General features: G+C 38.8%; 2 protein-coding genes across 3 annotated transcripts; one reads left to right on the forward strand and one right to left on the reverse strand.

Moving 5' to 3' along the window:
• The first annotated feature begins 383 nt into the window (after positions 1-383).
• Positions 384-5,541, forward strand: zgc:55558 (GTPase KRas). 2 transcript variants are annotated; one of them, XM_055035291.1, is made up of 5 exons: positions 384-848; positions 1,091-1,238; positions 3,052-3,230; positions 3,653-3,812; positions 4,484-5,541. In XM_055035291.1, the coding sequence occupies exons 2-5, from the start codon at positions 1,128-1,130 to the stop codon at positions 4,595-4,597; spliced, it is 564 nt and encodes a 187-aa protein (XP_054891266.1). In that variant the 5' UTR covers positions 384-848; positions 1,091-1,127; the 3' UTR covers positions 4,598-5,541. The 2 variants fall into 2 exon arrangements, with proteins under 2 accessions (XP_054891266.1, XP_054891265.1); XM_055035290.1 differs by having other exon boundaries at positions 388-848; positions 1,126-1,238.
• A 1,029-nt stretch (positions 5,542-6,570) lies between these two features.
• Positions 6,571-16,993, reverse strand: pold1 (polymerase (DNA directed), delta 1, catalytic subunit). The gene is made up of 27 exons (XM_055035287.1): positions 16,926-16,993; positions 15,656-15,844; positions 15,463-15,576; positions 15,191-15,331; positions 14,896-15,021; positions 14,517-14,685; positions 14,037-14,151; positions 13,778-13,907; positions 13,511-13,677; positions 13,282-13,386; positions 12,705-12,845; positions 12,497-12,607; positions 12,214-12,405; positions 11,735-11,823; positions 11,516-11,632; positions 10,959-11,072; positions 10,571-10,718; positions 10,084-10,179; positions 9,842-9,979; positions 8,500-8,675; positions 8,228-8,380; positions 8,018-8,120; positions 7,812-7,944; positions 7,255-7,368; positions 7,093-7,145; positions 6,903-7,000; positions 6,571-6,808 (listed from the first exon to the last, which is right to left on the reverse strand). Exons 2-27 carry the CDS (start codon positions 15,840-15,842, stop codon positions 6,721-6,723), a joined length of 3,318 nt encoding a protein of 1,105 aa, XP_054891262.1. The 5' UTR covers positions 15,843-15,844; positions 16,926-16,993; the 3' UTR covers positions 6,571-6,720.
• Positions 16,994-17,326: the final 333 nt, after the last annotated feature.

Genomic DNA, 17,326 nt, shown 5'->3' on the forward strand with positions numbered 1-17,326 from the left:
ATCAGTTCTCTACATTCACTATTTTTATTACTTCGTCCATATTTGTCTATTCAGATGTTTCAGATGTAAATATTGAGTTGCAGTTATCAAGAGTCACAATCAGAGGGCGGTAAATATTCAATCATCTCGGAACACACGTCACAAATCAGGGGAGTCATAAAATAGAGGTAAAAATATTCCAGGTAAAACTTTCAAAATAACCCCTAAATAGGTAGCGGGGTTCAAATAAAGACAAAAATAATAGTTTAAATGTGTTACAGGATTTTTACTGTTTTTTTTTTTTTTTTTTTTTTTTTTTGTTTGTTTTTTATGTTACGCAACGCCTGTAAGAACTGCTCATCAGCATGTTGAGTCCGAGGCGAAGTTAAAGAGAAGGATCTGCAAGAAAGGAAAAGCTGTCCGGGAAGCCGCGCCCAAACGAAGACAAAACTGTCCATGATTGGGGATTTTTGCAATCTTTGGGCGGGATTATAAACCAAGGCTTCATTCTGATTGGCCAGAAAGGACGTCATTCGTTGATATCGTCATTTGATTGGTTGCCTTACAAGGCGATTAAGGCTCCACTTACAATGAACCGCAGCTGAGAAGAAGTAGGAATTACTACATTTTCTTGCTTGTACATCTTTGTATTAAGTTCAGCATTTTTTTCCCTCGCACTTTGAGGATTGTCCAGCCCGAATAGTGATTTCTGTATCTAGCCTGACAGATAAGTTGTCAGACACTGAAGTGTTTCTCCCAGTGCTTTTGAATAAGGAAACAATCTCTTGCTAACGTTATGTAGCAAGCTAATCTCACTTATCTGTCGGAAACTCAACTTTCAATTCAGTGTTTCACATCCCCGCGGACAGGTAAGCACAGCTGAACGTGTTTTCTAACTTCTCGCCCTCACTCGCCGCCTCTCCGCACTGATAAAACCCGACACGAGTTGAACAAAAGCGTCTTGAACGGGGGAGATAAATCTGGGTTAGATTCTTCGCCATGTCAGTTCGGGGACGAGAGAGCGGATTGTCGCTGGGGGGGGGGGAAGAAGAAGAAGAAGATCTGTTAATGATCACCTGATTATGAAATCGCGGCTTTTAACTTCCAACAGACTCGCCCACCTGTTGACCCGACTCGTTTCTGCAGGCATGACCGAGTACAAACTTGTGGTGGTCGGTGCTGGAGGCGTGGGGAAGAGCGCTCTCACCATCCAGCTGATCCAGAACCACTTCGTGGACGAGTATGATCCCACCATCGAGGTGAGAACAAGACCGCCACGCTGCGACCGCCGCTGCAGGAAGCCGCATCGGCTCTAAATATCAGGGTGTGTTAGGGTTATTCTGATGTTAATGGTTGCATGACTTTTAAAGGCCACCGCAGTCTGATCTGTCATGTTGGAGCTCATGTTGTTGGCAGCAAAACTTTAAGAGTGTGTGACATAAAAGTTAAAAATGTAAATTGGTGTAAAAAGAAAAGTTTTATTTATGTAAAAGTAATTAATTTCAATGTCATGAGGCTCCCAGTTTTTATAGATCATTAATAATCTAACACCGATTTCATTCAGATTAGTCACCAGCCCTTTTTGGGATTCGGTCAAAATTATACACTTGAGTAGAAATGTACAATGATATTGTCATGTAACTAATCCTCCAGGTTCTAATTTTATATCAATGCATTTGTCATTTTGTTTTTGACCTGTAGGTTTAAACTAAAAATACAAACGGATGGTAAATTTTAATAGTTTTTTTGAGTTGCTTACTGTGCAGAATGCTCTGGAAATGTATCAAACTCATATTTTCTGGGTAATTACTCAGACTTCTTTTTTGACACAGTGCTGCGTTTTAAAATAGTTTTAGTTTTATTATGAGACATGAAATGTTCTCCTTTTGCGACTGCCTTTTATTGTAACAAGAAGAAAATTCATACGCTGTGTCTTATGAGCTGGAGACAATGAAGTGTAAGTGCCACTTTTCATCAAGCTGCCAAGCAGTGCACAGCAGCAAAGAGGGAGCTCTCAAGTTGCTCAAAGAGGAAACCACAAGAAACATAAAAATGATGAATATTCTCAGGCTAATTATGACATTTTATTTTGATTTCAATATGGAAAGTTACAATAGAATTTAGATTATGGGATAGTCTTAAGTAAATATGTATATTTAACAGAGCATTCATTCATTTAGTTCACATTTCTTGGACATGCGAGTACATCAAACCATTCTGCTTGTTTATATCGCACCAAATTACAACAGATCTCATTTTCAGATTTCAATATTGTTTTTAAATCAAGTAGATGTGTAACAATGTCATTTAAAAACTCTCATTCAGAGCAATAGACATGCTCTGCAACTTGATTCTACTTTCAGTACTCGACAGCTAAAGTCAAATGATTATTTAATGCCAATAATTGGTTGGTCATTTGTCTACTGTAGCCTGCAGTTGTCTGCTTAGCAGATGTGCTGCTCACTGCTCGCCATCTGTGAGAGTTTCAAAACCGCAATACCTCAGTGAAAGCAATAATTGACATGCACTTCGTTTCCACGTTATGGCTGTTTATTCTCGACCGGCACTGGAACTACATGTTTTCTGTTTGCAAAATAAACTGCAGTAGCCGCCTTCTTTCAGCCAACTGACCCAACAATGTGCAGGGACAGCTGGGAGGAGGTTCCTGCACATTGTCTGGAATAACCTTTTCCAAAAGCTCAGTTTATCTTAATTGAGGAGGACCGTAACGAATGTAGACAGTGTTTTTCTTAAGCAGAGATTGTAACTGTGAAATAGATGCAGAGGACATCACGCCTCATAAAGGAGGCATAATGAAGTCGAAGCATTTTTTCACAGATTGGAACCAAATTTTAAATGTTTTATCAGCTCTGCTAAAAAGAGAAAACTGTTCAGCTTGCCGTAGTCACATCTGGTAAATTAAATTCTGAAGCCTATGTGGAAGATCTTATCGGTTTCATTTAAAGCCGCTCAGAGATATAAATCATTAACGTCCCGTTAATAAGGGATGAATAACTAAGGTGCAACTTCAGCTAAACTAATTGTTTGGATGATGACGTGTTTGTGACGCAGGACTCGTACAGAAAACAGGTGGTGATCGACGGGGAGACGTGTCTGCTGGACATCCTGGACACTGCAGGTCAGGAGGAGTACAGCGCCATGAGGGACCAGTACATGAGGACTGGCGAGGGCTTCCTCTGTGTGTTTGCCATCAACAACACCAAGTCCTTTGAGGATGTTCACCTTTACAGGTAGAGAGTGATTTAAAAAAAAAACATCTCAAAATTCTGGATCCGCAGTAAATAGGTGCTGGAGAGAGACACCATGTTGACTCAGAACAGATTGAGTCACACTTTGCTGTTTTTAGGACATCAGATTACTGCAGGACTCAACAGTTTAGCTATGAAGGCCATTTCCTGCTGAGCAGGAACTGTGCACATTTATCTCAAACACACATGCTGAGTGGTTAAAATTTCTGATCGTTTGAATCAAGGCAGCTCCTGTAATTTTGCTCATTTCAAGTCGAACGGCTCCTTTAGAGTTTAGACTCTGCAGTTCGTTTGTGTAAAAAAAAAAAAGCGACCGACCCAGATGGGTGGCTGCGAACGAGGTCAGCCTCATTGTCTGAGGGTTTGTTTTTTTAGGTTTTTTTTTTTACATGTCATCCCCTCAGAGAGCAAATCAACCGGGTGAAGGACAGTGACAGTGTTCCCATGGTGCTGGTGGGGAACAAGAGCGACCTGAGCGCCCGCACGGTGGAGACGAAGCAGGCTCAGGAGCTGGCACGGAGCTACGGAGTGCCGTTCGTAGAGACGTCTGCTAAAACCAGACAGGTGTGTGGAATCAGGAACACCTGTGGTTTAACTCAATTAAACTGCAATGGAAACGTGAATTTTTTATCTCAGCAGTTGAATTCACAAAGTGCATTGGAAATTGAATAGTTTGATTGCACACAAAATAATACTTTTCACAAGTTTTGTTTGTAATATGAGGATTAAGGGGTTGAGGTCTGACTGAATTGACCTGGTTTTTCTTCCACCAAACTTTCCATTAATGCCCTTGGCTGCAGCTCTCAATGAAGAGCAGCTTGTTAAGCAGTGGCATTTTGTGGGCTAGCCTCCTTGTGGACAGTATCTGTTAGAAAACCTTCAAGACTGTTTTTTATTTTTTTTTCACCCATGATTTTGAAAATAGTAAACATGGCCTTCAAATTTCTTTATTAAAATGGTTTTATTTTTTATGAAATGGGTCAGATTTCAAAAAACCCTAATTTTGGGTTACATTTAAAGCCATAAAATTATAGAAGTTTGCAACCAATAAATACACTTTTTAAATGTGATTGATTTCTGGACCACCACTAATGTATGTACTAAGAGACTGAAGTGAACAACTTGTTCAGAAACCAAAATCTGAAAATGTTACCAAACAAATCATTGAGTAACTTTGGCTTCCTTTCTGTGTAATCTACATATTTTTTTGTTTTTTTTTCTGTCTGGTCTTGCAGGGTGTGGAGGAAGCCTTCTATTCGCTGGTGCGGGAGATCAGAAGATACAAGGAGACCAATCGCAGCAACAAGAAGAGCAAGAAGAGCAATCCGAGACGCTGCATTATACTATAGCACACACATACATCCAGCCAGCATCCCTGAGAGCACTTGTATCATACCGCCCCTCACTGTGGAGGCGGCGGTGAAGCAGACGGTGCAGAATCGATTTTCGTCGCTGCCACCGTTTCTACCGCCGCCATGTTTGTCATTTCTTCAGTGTTCATCTGCTTAAGGAGGATTTCACTGTATGCTGTGCGTAACTGCACTTTGCACAATAACAATGGGTGAGGAGCTCAGTCTGCATTCACATTAAATACTTTTGAGACTTTTTTTTTTATTTTTATTTTGAATCGAATGTCAGTGTTTGACATTGAAAGAGAACAAATACCTTCAGTATATTTTTCATAGGACATTTGCTCGTTGCTTTAGTCAGGTTTTTCCACTCATTTCAGAATAGAGGTCTGTAGTCTCTTAAAACACAACAGTAGTTTATTTTGTATGTCGGTAATATTACCATGGAGCAGATTCTTCTGTTGAAACCTTCGAACCACGTTTCAGTCTCCCAGCTTAACTTTATACTTTTGTGTTCATTAGACATTAGGATAAGTTTGTGCCACTTTCAAAATTTACTCAGGAAAATGCTTTTTATCGGGCTCCGAGTAATCTGCTTACAGGCCTGTACACTCGCATCGTGTGTAGCATTCTCAGTGTTGGTTGCATTTATAATTCACTGTCTGCGCACACTTTGTTACAGCACTCTGTCACCTCATCGCCACAGCATGTGAGTTGTGAAAACATTCGTGCCGCGTTATTTGCACACTCATGCTGAAGCCAGTGTTTTATCAGTTTTCCGATCATGAGAGATGCTGGATGGTTAGTATATAGAAAGTTTTTTGATTGTATGTCACTAATAGTTTTCTATTTTTGTAGAACTACTTGATGCATCCCCCACTGTAATGAAAAAATATATATAAAATTACAATGCTGAATGCAAAGTAAATAAAGTCACATCTTGAGTTGCTTTTTTTTTTTTTTTAGAAATCTCTGCTGTTATATCATGTGTCATTGCATTGTCAACCAAAGTTAGTTGCAGATCTCCAGGAGATATTCATAGAGATGGTAACTGAGCATATGATTACGAGAGAAGCCGTTAAATTGATAAATGGATTAGTAAAAATTATTTAGCAGATCAATGCTTAACCAGCTTGAGGCAGAAGTGCTGCAGTCTATTTTAGGAACATTTTTCTGGTTTAAATGAATTAATTCAGACTATTTAGAGTTGTAACAGTTCCAGTCACCATCCTATGCAGAGCCCCTTTATCTACCCTATCATAGCTGTAGTCCCGCTGCACAGTGCAACTACTTACTACTTAAATATACAAAATCTTCATCTGAGCCATGTCTGATGGAAAATGTAAAGTCTATATACAGTCTACAGTTGAATCAATTGACTTTTGCTTTCATAATTGGGCTAAAATGGATCACTAAGGGGAAGTTTTTCAGTATTGCTTAAAGGGGTAGTATTGTGTATTTTCCAGGCACAAACTGCTATTTCACAGCTTAATGTAGCCATTGCCTTCAGTTATAAAAATGATGTGTATGTCAATAACAAGCATAAAAAGAAATTGACTTTTCAATTTTGCAAACATTTAACCAATACCAAATGGTTGTCATGGGAGATTCAAGGATTCCTCAAACATGCATGAAAGAATCAAAATCACTATTTGCGTTTTTGAGGAGGGAATATTATAACTCAAAAAATAATTTTACATCATACTGCCCTTTTAAGAAAATTTTGTGCAGAGTACCATTTAATTTTTTTGTTTGTGCTAAAGCTAAACTAGGCTCAGGGTTTTGTCTGTCAGCTAGTAAACCAGAGGAAGAGCTGTGGTTTTGAGGTGAGAAAGAGCAACTTATTTCACAGCTCTGAAGCAGTTCAGTCTGACATCTCACAATATCGGAAAGTCAAACATGCAGGTCAGCATCCGGTTAATGCCACGTTAACCCAAACACCTGTTCAGTTACTGACCAGAAAATGATTCCACTTAACAAAATTAAATTTGACTTTATTTTACAAAAAGGCACTACAAGTAAATGTATTTATAGAAAACATTAAAAAAAAAAGTCAAACAAAGGCATTTTTACAGTCACAAACAATGCATACAAGATGCTATCCAGCAGGATGAGGTTTTTAATCACCATCCGAATCGAGACACAAGCTTGCTCTGGTCATCCAGATCTTTCTGAACCTTCTTCCTCATGTAGAAGATTGGACAATCACGACTGCAGAACAGTGAGCAGAGGCAGTGTTACATTTTTTACAGTTAATAAAGCTTCGAGTTTAGAGAAAAATGTGGATCGGGCGTTTCTTCTGTACCTGGTGCAGAGCACATCTTCATGGAGTGAACCCTGGCAGCGCTGGCACTGAGTCCACAGACGGGAGAAACGCTCCTCCAACGTATTCAGGTGGAAGATCTATTCCATTATTAAAAAAATAAAAGTCGAAATGGAAAAATTTAAAACCAAGAAAATAAGAAAAGAATCGAATCTGTCAGTCACTTGCGCACCTCTTTTTGATAAAGTTCAGACTCTTTCTTTTTGCAGAAATCACACACAGCAGCTGGAAGGACAAAGATTAAATATAAATAATATTAAATATAAATATAAAGCGACCTGAGAAGTACATATCAATCAAAATAAAATAAAAAGCACAGGAAGTAAAATCAGACCATCAGTCTTGAGCACAGCTTTGCAGCCGATGCAGGTGCTTCTCTTCTGAGCGAAAGCCATGAGGCCTCCGACCTTCGAGGTCAACACAGTCTTGCAGCGCGTGTGGTCGCCCTCTAAAAAGAGAACATTTAAACCGTTCAGGCTGCAGTCACATTTCTCTGCTAAAAAAGAAACAATGCATTCTCGCTGCTACTGTCATCACACTGTAATGTGCAAGTGTCTAAGATTTATTTCCAATTAGATGTTTGACCTGACTTGAAAAAGTATTCAGATATTTACACCACATTTTATCACAACCAGAAACGGCAATGTATTTTATGTGATAAAGTAATGCATAATAATGAAAAAGACTATAATTTATCTTTTTCTACACTCTAATATAAACCAAAACTGTATAGTCATGTTTACTCTAACACTTCTGAATGAAATCAAGTGATTTTATTGACTTGATTAAAATCAAATTTCGTCTAGTGAAATTTGTTGCTGTGGTGGCAGGTCTAGCATTAGTAACAAACATAATGAAGAAAAGGTCGAAATAATTGGTGAGTTCTTGTACTTAGCAGGACGCTCTCTGCCTTGGTCTCCCCCAGAATGGGCTCGAATATCCTCAGCAGCGGCTTGGACAGCTGCTGCTCCAGGTAGTACTGCGTGTCGATGGGAATATTGTTCTCCAGAACATAGATTGGGTCCTGAGAATTAGGAATAACAGAGGAATTAAATGTGCATTGAAGAGAAAAACGACAGCTCACATGTGTTGCATACCTCTGACTTCATGTAAGCGGCTGCTCCCTTTGCAGCCTTGATGATGACGTAGGGGACTCTGTCTCCCAGGTTTGGGGCGCTACCTGCATCCCTTTTCCTCATCCTGTAAAAAAAAAAAAAAAAACACCAACATGAACAAGAAAATTTCCGACAAAAACATTTCTTTTCTCTGAACCTTATCTGAAATGAGGAGTTGCTAAATAATCCGACCTTTCGGCCAGCTCCACGTGTGCCTGCTTGCCAGCGTACTCCTGGGCTGTACGCGTTAACTCCTTAGTGATGACCAGCTGACTGATGTCAATGCGATTGCACAGCAGGTCTGAGATCACTTCTTTCGCATGATCCACCGCACCTTGAGGATCCCTAAAGAAAACACAAAAGAATTCACCTAAAATTGTACTTTTTGTAGTTGTAATGCTTACAGAAACACATGAAGGTCAGCTTTATTGAGATTCAATGCAGCAAGTTCAAGCAGACTGTACCTCTCAATGAGGATCTTTTGTAGACAAGTGTTAATAAGATTGGCCACTAGAGGGCAGTTGTCTCTGCGGACTGTCTCAATGCCTTTACAGTCCATCTTGTCATGAGTGTCTGGACTGGAGGAGAAATACAGGCCTGCATAGCGCTTCTTATTGATCAGCAGGTACGGGTAGTAGACCTGTGGAGATCAAACACAGAAATACATTTGAAGTGACCAAAGAAAATACTGAACAGTGTTCCTCACTTTTAAAGGAGTTACAGGAAATCCAACACTTTACTTATTATTCACAAGGTTTCTAATCATCTTTTATCCCCAAACTCTGTACATATCCAGAGTACTACTTGCCAGCACCATTTATTTTACTCAAAATAAATTTTGAGTAAATTGTGCTCTAGTATTTAGTCTTTCGGTCAAAAAAAATAACTACAAAAAGTAAAGACATTAAGTAAGTGGTTGGGCTGATGGACAGACATGTGAATGACTGCCTGACTCGTTAACATATCATTTAAATTAAACTATTGAAAAAAAAATGAGAAAAAAAATTACACTGGACTTGGAGCAGTGTTTTAAGAAATTCTTATATTTAAATGGATTAAGTATAAGATATGTTTAATCGTTTTATTGTTATCCAGATCTAGAAAATATTTACATTTCAGAATTTTGGTTACTTTGCAAAAACCATCCTCACAAAAGTAAAAATGTAAAAGAAATATTTTGCACATCTTACAGGTACAACAAGTACAACATTGTTAAAGCATGAAAAACCAATGCAAGTAGTTATTTAAGACATTTGTAAATGCAAAAAACAGATTCCCAGGAAGTTTATCCAGTTTATGTCTGGTTCTGACTTATGAGTTATTGGAATTACAGTTTCCAAATTATTTTGCAAATTGGACTTGAAGTCTCATAAAGATAAAATTTTTTGTTGTGCTGTTAAATTTATAAATGGTGCTGTGTGTCAGGGCTCTTTGAATCACTATAATTAATTTCAGATAGCTGGGTTGATTAGTTTGTCTGATGAGCTCAGTTAAAGGAAAATCTACTTGAGAAGGATGTTCCACATTATTAAGCAAGCCAGAGGTTTCAATCCACAGGGAACAAGAAAGGATCTCTGCTGACGAAAATCATCAGATAGTTTAGTGCCGTATGACCAGTTATGAAAATATTAGATATTTAACAAAGACTGAAGCGTTATCGTACTGTAATGGTTTCATTAATGGTTCCATTCCTTATTGACCATTAAAGAAAGTATCACTTTCATAATAATTTGGAACACGGTGTACACTGCTGACTTGATTACACTCATATTAGCCTCATCTGTCCTATTAAAGGACATATTTTACCTTCTCAAACTCCAGCTTGATGGGTGGAGTGAAATGTGACGACACCCACTCAGCAGCTTCCCTCCCTATTTCCATGGCTTCTTTTACGGTTGTAACTCCGAGTTTGACCATGACAGAGTCTGTGTCTCCATAAACCACCTTAAGAGAGACAAAAAGGGTTATATTTTAAATAAACCCAAAAAAATCCCTGAAAAACAAAGCGAGAGATTTTTTTCAGTTATAAAGAGACAGATGTGTCTCACCCTGGCATCAGCTTGGTAGCCATTGGAGACTGTATACTTGGACTCCACCAGTTGTTTGGTTTTCTCAATCATTTGTCTTCCAAAACCAGTGACACTCTATAAGAGATAAAAGCAAATGTAAAAATGGTAAATAAAAGTGCATCATATCTCTCGCCTTAATTAGCAAACACAAATAATGAAACCAAGCTGAAAGAGGAAATGTTTAGTGTGTTTTAATTTCAGACTATGAGAAAAAAATGGTGTAAATATCTTGTTTCATCTAAGCATCTCCATCTCCACCTGTTCTGCAGTTTCTTATCTTAACCCTAAATCTCAGTCGGTTGCCGTAGATGCTCTACCTTCTCATCTGTGCAGAACAAAAACATGGCAAAAACTGAGTAAAAAACAAAATAGCTGATCATGGCCAAAACTGAACTGGGAAACCACAGCGTGCCTATTCACCTAGAGCCATTCAACATCTGATTAACTGGAACAAGGAAGAGCTCACCTGTGAGATCTCCAAGCAGGGCAGTTTGCCCACCTGGGCCCCGGTGAAGCCGTACACAGAGTTAGCACTGATTTTCAGGGCTAGCTGTCGGCCATCCAGCACCTGCTTCTTGAAAGGATCGGTTTCCTTCTTTAGCTCCGCTTTGGCCCTGTGGGGACAAATGGGAATAAACTTCAGAGCTAAAATAACCAAGTGATCTGCTATTATATAACATAATATATAATAGCAAAAAAGCTGCAGCCATATGTTTCATTAAACCATATTATAGAGCATCATCTCTTGGACTGGGTATGCTAAACATCAAATAGTTGTAGATTAATGTAAAAACTAATGCATACCGTCTAAATTCAGACTATTAGCGCTTTTTTGATTTTAAAGTAGCTCAAACCTCTTTCGGGCAGACAGCAGGTTCTCCAGGATCTCTGGAAGAAGACCTTTTCTCACAGAGCTCTTCACAAAATCATCACCTGTGGGAGTCTTGATGAAGTCATCTGGTGACAATCTGCAGACATAGAAACATATAGCCATTATAAACAAATCTCCAAAAACTTGGTCTGAAAATAGTAGTTATTTATTCCAACTTAATTGTAAGCACTAGTGAAAAGACGCACTGCTGAGATTTGTGAATCATATATCTGATCTTTGGTTTTTACAAGGCTTTGATTTGCTGAATCTGATTTTTTTTTCAAAGAGAATAAGACATAAATAATATTCATTTTCTTATAGCTACCTTGTAGTTAGTTAGTCCTAACTAATAGTTTTAGTCCTTTCTCACACGCCTCACTAATACCAAGAAGAACTATTTCAAATCTTCTTCCCTCAGTAAGAGCGTCCACACAGCAGAGTGTTGTGAAAGCAATCTGATCCCACAAACGTCTTTTTGCAAACAGTCAGTTTCTTCCTTGTGGGTTGCTGATGGTACAAATCCAGAATGAAAAGGCTTACCCCAGTTTCTCAGCAGAGCCTTTCTGCAGCAAAGTGGTGTAGCACAGATTGTGAGCCATCATGATGGACGGATACAAGGAGGAAAAGTCCAGGGTGGCAATGGGAACGCTGTAATAGCTGCAAAAGTAAAGAATACTGGATAATTTAATATCTGTACCTAACAGAGAGCAGTAGATTTTTGAACACACAATAGCCTAAAGAACCAGTAGATGCACAGACCCTTTTTCTGGCTCAATAACCGTTGCTCCCGTGTAGTCTTCTCCCCCCTCAGTTTTCACAACAGGCATTACCAGATCCTGTTTCATAGCCTTAAAACAGAGACGTACATACTTATTTCTAAGTGGATTCAGAAATCAATCCATGCATTCATTACTGCCACCATCTCTCACTCTTTGAGTCACATTTAACAAAACGGAACGGCCCAGAAGGTTTTTGGATATTAATATTTGACAGGACAGACTGAAAAAACTTGCAGACCAATGACTTTTAAAGGTGGGGAAAGAATTCTCTCTCAGTTTGAAACTATTTCTTGTTTTATGAAGCTCATAAATGTTTTCCTAATTATTTTCCTACTACAAACTGACCTACAACCCTGTCAGGGTGTGGCAGAGAAACAGCCCCTCTCTAACCGGACTCATTTGCAAGTTAGTATCTGTCAAGTGGGGGAAAAAAAGCACACATGAAGTAAAGTGTCTTACCTGCCGCAGCAGCTGAGAGACAACTTTGATCTGCTGTCCTCTGGAGAGGAGGTAAGTGAGAGGCACTCCCGTCACTCTGGCCATCTCCATGTAGTTAATCACACACATCAGTTTCTGCAGCAGGCGCAGCGGGAGGTAGGCATCCTTCAAGCAGTAGACCGCCAAACGGCGCCGAGTTTGTTCGTTTCCATTCTGATATGGAAGACAGAAGGTGGTGAAACCAAGCGAGAAAAAACAGCCGTGGTGGTTAAATTTTTTTTTTTTATCTCAAAACCAGGGATACCTGCAGATCCGTGATGATTGAATGTTGCACATCCTCCTTTTGTTCTTGTAGAAAATGGAAACTCACAGCATTCAGAGTGTAGGAGCGTAATTTGTAATCCCTTAGAAGAACCTGCAAGAAACACACCAATCTATAATCCTGGAAACATTTTTTTACCCATTCAATAATTGGACATATTAAATGTACAAGTGGCATGTAGGATGCTGACCTGCAGCAGATCAAACTGAACTCGACCCTCCATGTTGATAGTCTTGTTCTCCCTGCGCCCCATCTGCTTACTCTGAAAGCTTGACTCTCGCAGAACTGATTTGATGCCTCGCATTCGACCCAAATATGGAAAATAATCCACCTGAAAGGACATCATAAAAATTGAGAAAATAGATAGGTTAGGGTTTTTTGTACTTTTGCATAATGTTACCAATGTTAAAATTAAATGAAATTCGGTTTATTTGCACAGAACTAATTCAAAAGACGTGTGTCAGAGAGCATTTTATAAGATAAAGACAATCTCCTCGTTTTTAAAAACAAAATTACAGCTTCAAGAGAAAAATTCCCTGAGCTCAGTGGAATAAAGTAGAATTGCAAAGACATCTCCAATCTCGTTTTCTATTTTTATCCAGATCTGAAGAAATATTTAATCAAATTCCAGTGTGCAGACATTTCAAGAGATTCTAGTTATATTGTAACCCAATAAAATTCTGGTTGATTACCAATTTTCTATCTAAGAAAGCACACCAGAAGTTGGAACTGATTCAAAGAGTATTTTAAATGTAGTTTTATCTCACCTTCAAAGCAGCTGCTCTGTTGAGCAAGTAGGGAAAGTCAAAGTTCTGAATATTATATCCAGTTATGATATCTGGGTCCACAGTCCTCAAGAACTCTGCCCAGCTCTGCTCAGAAGACAAATGTAAAAAAATATATATTTTTTTTTTATTTTAAAATAAAATGTTATATGTATATATGAAAATCTGCTGTTAGAGTTTCTTATTCTGCCTTCTAGAGGCTGATCCTTACCTGAAGAAGCCGTTTCTCCTGAGTGAAGCATAATATCTGAGAGCCAACAATGCTAGCGCAGGACTGGAGGGTGAAAACTGTGCGAATGAATGGCTCAGTTTCACCCTGCCTTTGGACCATAGAGGCTATCTGAATCACTGGATCTTTATCTGGTTCTGGAAAGATGCCTGGACAAAAAAATTTTTTAAACAAATCAGTATAAAGAGGTCTTTGACTGGGCTTTTGTCTTATGTTCAAATAATGTGGAAGAAAAGGACAAGACAATACCTTTTCTTCCTGCACACTCTATGTCAAAGCTAAGGACCCTAAGTGGAGCGATCTTCTGCCACTCTCCTTCTGCAGGGTGACTTATGAAGTCTGTCCATCCGACATCAACTTCATACTGACACAAAGAAACCTGCAAGAGAAGTACAAGAGGTGGAATAGGATATCTTTGCAAAACTGACAATATAAAACAACAAAATAATGAAGAAAGTTGGGATCAAGAGAGTAGGTAAGTAAAGATACTCGTTAAAGCAGCACCAACCTTTCCTGGAGTCTGAGAAACTGTGTCTGTTGAGCTCCTCTCTTCACGCACGCTGTACTTGCCTTTAGGAAGTTCAATCCAGCAGCATCCCACGACATCACTGTCCACCATGAACCTATGAAACATGAACAGGTCTGTCAGATTGCGCAAATAAAGCCTGCCATGTTCTTTAGTCAGTGTGAGCTGGTTTTGTTCCATGGCAATGCATTTCACTAGGATGTGGGTATTAATGTAAAATTGTGACATGAATGGGAAATTTCACAAATGAAATTGAAAAGTGTGGCATGAATTTGTATTAACTCCTTACATGTTTGCTTACTTGCTTTAATAAAATAATTCAGGTAGATTAGATGGTGAGCATCTATGAACAACATTAAGTTTTTTGGGTTTTTTATGGAATTTTTTGGTAAAAATTACTATTCATTTAACACTCTTTTCCCTCTGTTTTTTAACAAGGCATATTAAAACCAAAAGCACCACCTGATTTCAAAATCTATATTGGCCTCATAAGCCTGGTAGCTCTGGATGGGGAACGGTCCAAACTTAAAGCCCTGTTCCAGCAGCCGCTTTGCAGGTGCGATGAGACGAGGCATCGCCATCGTTATCCGCAAGAAATCAAGGCTGCGTTGTCCGTGGTAACCATATATGCCTTTAGTTGAAAGAAAAGAGAAGCTTGGAATAACATTTACATCAAAGCACATTGCTAGAAAGTAGCAAGCATAATAAATAATATTCTGATGCAGGCTTTTATTCCAGCATTGATTTATTTAGAGGTTCCATATTTTTCCAAAACCCTGATCAGAAATTCTGACAGCTGGTAAAGTCCTTTAAGAACTCAAAACCAGTGCTTTATACTTACTCTCTTTACGGCAGATGTCCACAGCAAGCACTGTGATCGAGATGTTGTCCTTATTGGAGCGCATGTCCTTAAGAACAACAGAGTTCAGTTCTTTTTGAAATTCACCCAGGTAATTAGATGTGAACCCTAAAAAAAAAAAGAGCAAAAAATTTTCATTGTGACATCAGTTACAGGATAGTGACAAGTATACAGACGTTTGACAAGTCAGAAAACCAATGGTGCTTTTCCTGCTAGTTTAAGTATTGCAGAAGGTCCACCTTAACATATAAACCACAGCTAAATGCCAAACACTCACCACTTGGTGCAGGAACATAGAAGTAAGGTGCAAACCCATGAACATGACAGCACACACTGTTTCCACTATCTGTTACACCAAACATCCTAATGATAGGAACTTTTCCTTGTGTCTGACCAGGCATCCCAGCTATAGAGCCACCTGCAGGAGGCGAAAAAACAACACACATCGTTTTTTATCATTGTACATAACATATTCTGTCTCCTCTGGATGTTTCGTAGAATTTTTTTTTTTGCATTATCTAGATGTACTTTATGTTTCTTTATATTTACCCAGGTAATAGTCGAGATCAATCTGCTGGAAAACCAATGTATCTGAAGATGGATCCAGAGAGGGGGCAGGAGGCCTTTTCCAACGAGGGTTTAGATCTGTTGAGAAAAGGTCACCTGACAGGACAGGAAGTTAAGTTGGTGTTAATACTAAATTACATTATGAGATTTTGGTCAAAGTCAGCCCAACACTCACCCACGGGAATGACATCATGTCCAGCCTGTCCTTCCACGTCCTCCACATCCATATCTACGTCATCAAACATTGACAATTCTTCCTCAAACTGGGATGGACTGTCCTCCCAGTCACCAGTCGCTTTACCTCGCTTGGCCTGGGATGCACCACCCATGAGAGGGCCACCGTTGCGTCGCTTGAAGTCCATAACTGCAAGCGATTTAATTCAAAATAAAAAAGTCAGAAAATCAGAAGAGAGACAGAAGATGCTTAATTAGCACAGAAAAAAACTAACAGTATAGATGCTTTATTGTGTGCAGCAGATTGAGAAAGTGTAAACTATTGAAAATATTAAAATATGATGCAAACACATGTTGGGGAGAAACAACAAAAGGATAGATGATTACTGATGTTAATACCTATAGATGCTCAGGTGAGGAAATTGTAATAAAATTAATACACTTTCATCAAACCCAACAGACATGCAAAGCTCGTTGCAATAATACTCATTCGTTTCAAAGTAGGGGTACAGCTGCAAATCTACAGACATAAAAAAAATGATTCCAAGCTTTAAATTTTTCACAAATAACTGTTTAACTTAATTTTTCTAAATGTTTAGAAGCTGAAGACAAAGGCGGGTGAATATATGTCGGACTTCAAAGATACAAAGGAATAAGCCAAAGGATATTTAGTCGCACATTCAACCAAATCTGACAGTCTGACTTGTTTTGCTAAACAGTGAAGCTGTTTGGCACATAACCCAGAAGTATGGGCAATGTTATTGCAGCTAAAGTATTATCCCCAGGGGACTAAAAGCACAGGCATGGCAGCATTTCACATGCACTATTTTATATTGGACTAGCACATACCAACCAAATAAAGTACTTGTAACATGAGAAATTTTGAAAAAGTTGGCGGGTTGTTAATACACTAAGGCACGTGAAAAGCTTCACATAATACACAAGGCACTTTATAGCAAGTTACCAACTACTTGAGTCAAAACGCACTCGAGAATACACACTTAACATTTCAGTGTCATGTTAAGCACAGTGAGCGCAATCATTTATCATTTAGTGGGACATGTGGCTTTCATCTCAAACCCGAGGGCAGCTTCTATCTTTACAACGAGCTACTTGTTTGCAGCTAGCAAACGGCGGATATAAACACAAATATGATCTCGCGCTAAACGACATGGAGGTTTAAGCTCAGATAAACCTACAAAGACCATTATCGACAACCGATGCGTTTCTAACGATGCTATAAATACCTGTAAAACTCTACAAGCCCCTACCGACAGCAGCTCCCGCCACTCGTCTTCAATTTGTGGGGTCTCGCCGCCGAAAGCGCGGAAAACGTTCCGCGTAGTTACTACGTCTAAAGCTAAAGGAGCGGACAATGACGTCACAAATATGGCGGAAGTCAGAGTAACTATATAGGCATCGCAGAGGAAGTCAAACTAGACTTGTCCAAACCTTGTGCAAGAAGACAGTGTTTTCTTGACTGATTCACATGACACCCGACTTATATCCTTTTTAAATGTTCAAAATAACATTAAAATTTTTAGAATTAATGAATGAGTTTTGCCTGCTATTTTTTATATATCTTTATACTATGACTCAATTTTAACCATCAGATTTTTTTTTATTGCAATTTAACCATCAGATTTATCTCTTTTTTATATTGACGTGATGA

Source organism: Poeciliopsis prolifica, unplaced genomic scaffold (genome assembly GCF_027474105.1).
Source record: "Poeciliopsis prolifica strain line A6 unplaced genomic scaffold, Auburn_PproV2 SCAFFOLD010, whole genome shotgun sequence".
Lineage (NCBI taxonomy): Eukaryota > Metazoa > Chordata > Actinopteri > Cyprinodontiformes > Poeciliidae > Poeciliopsis > Poeciliopsis prolifica.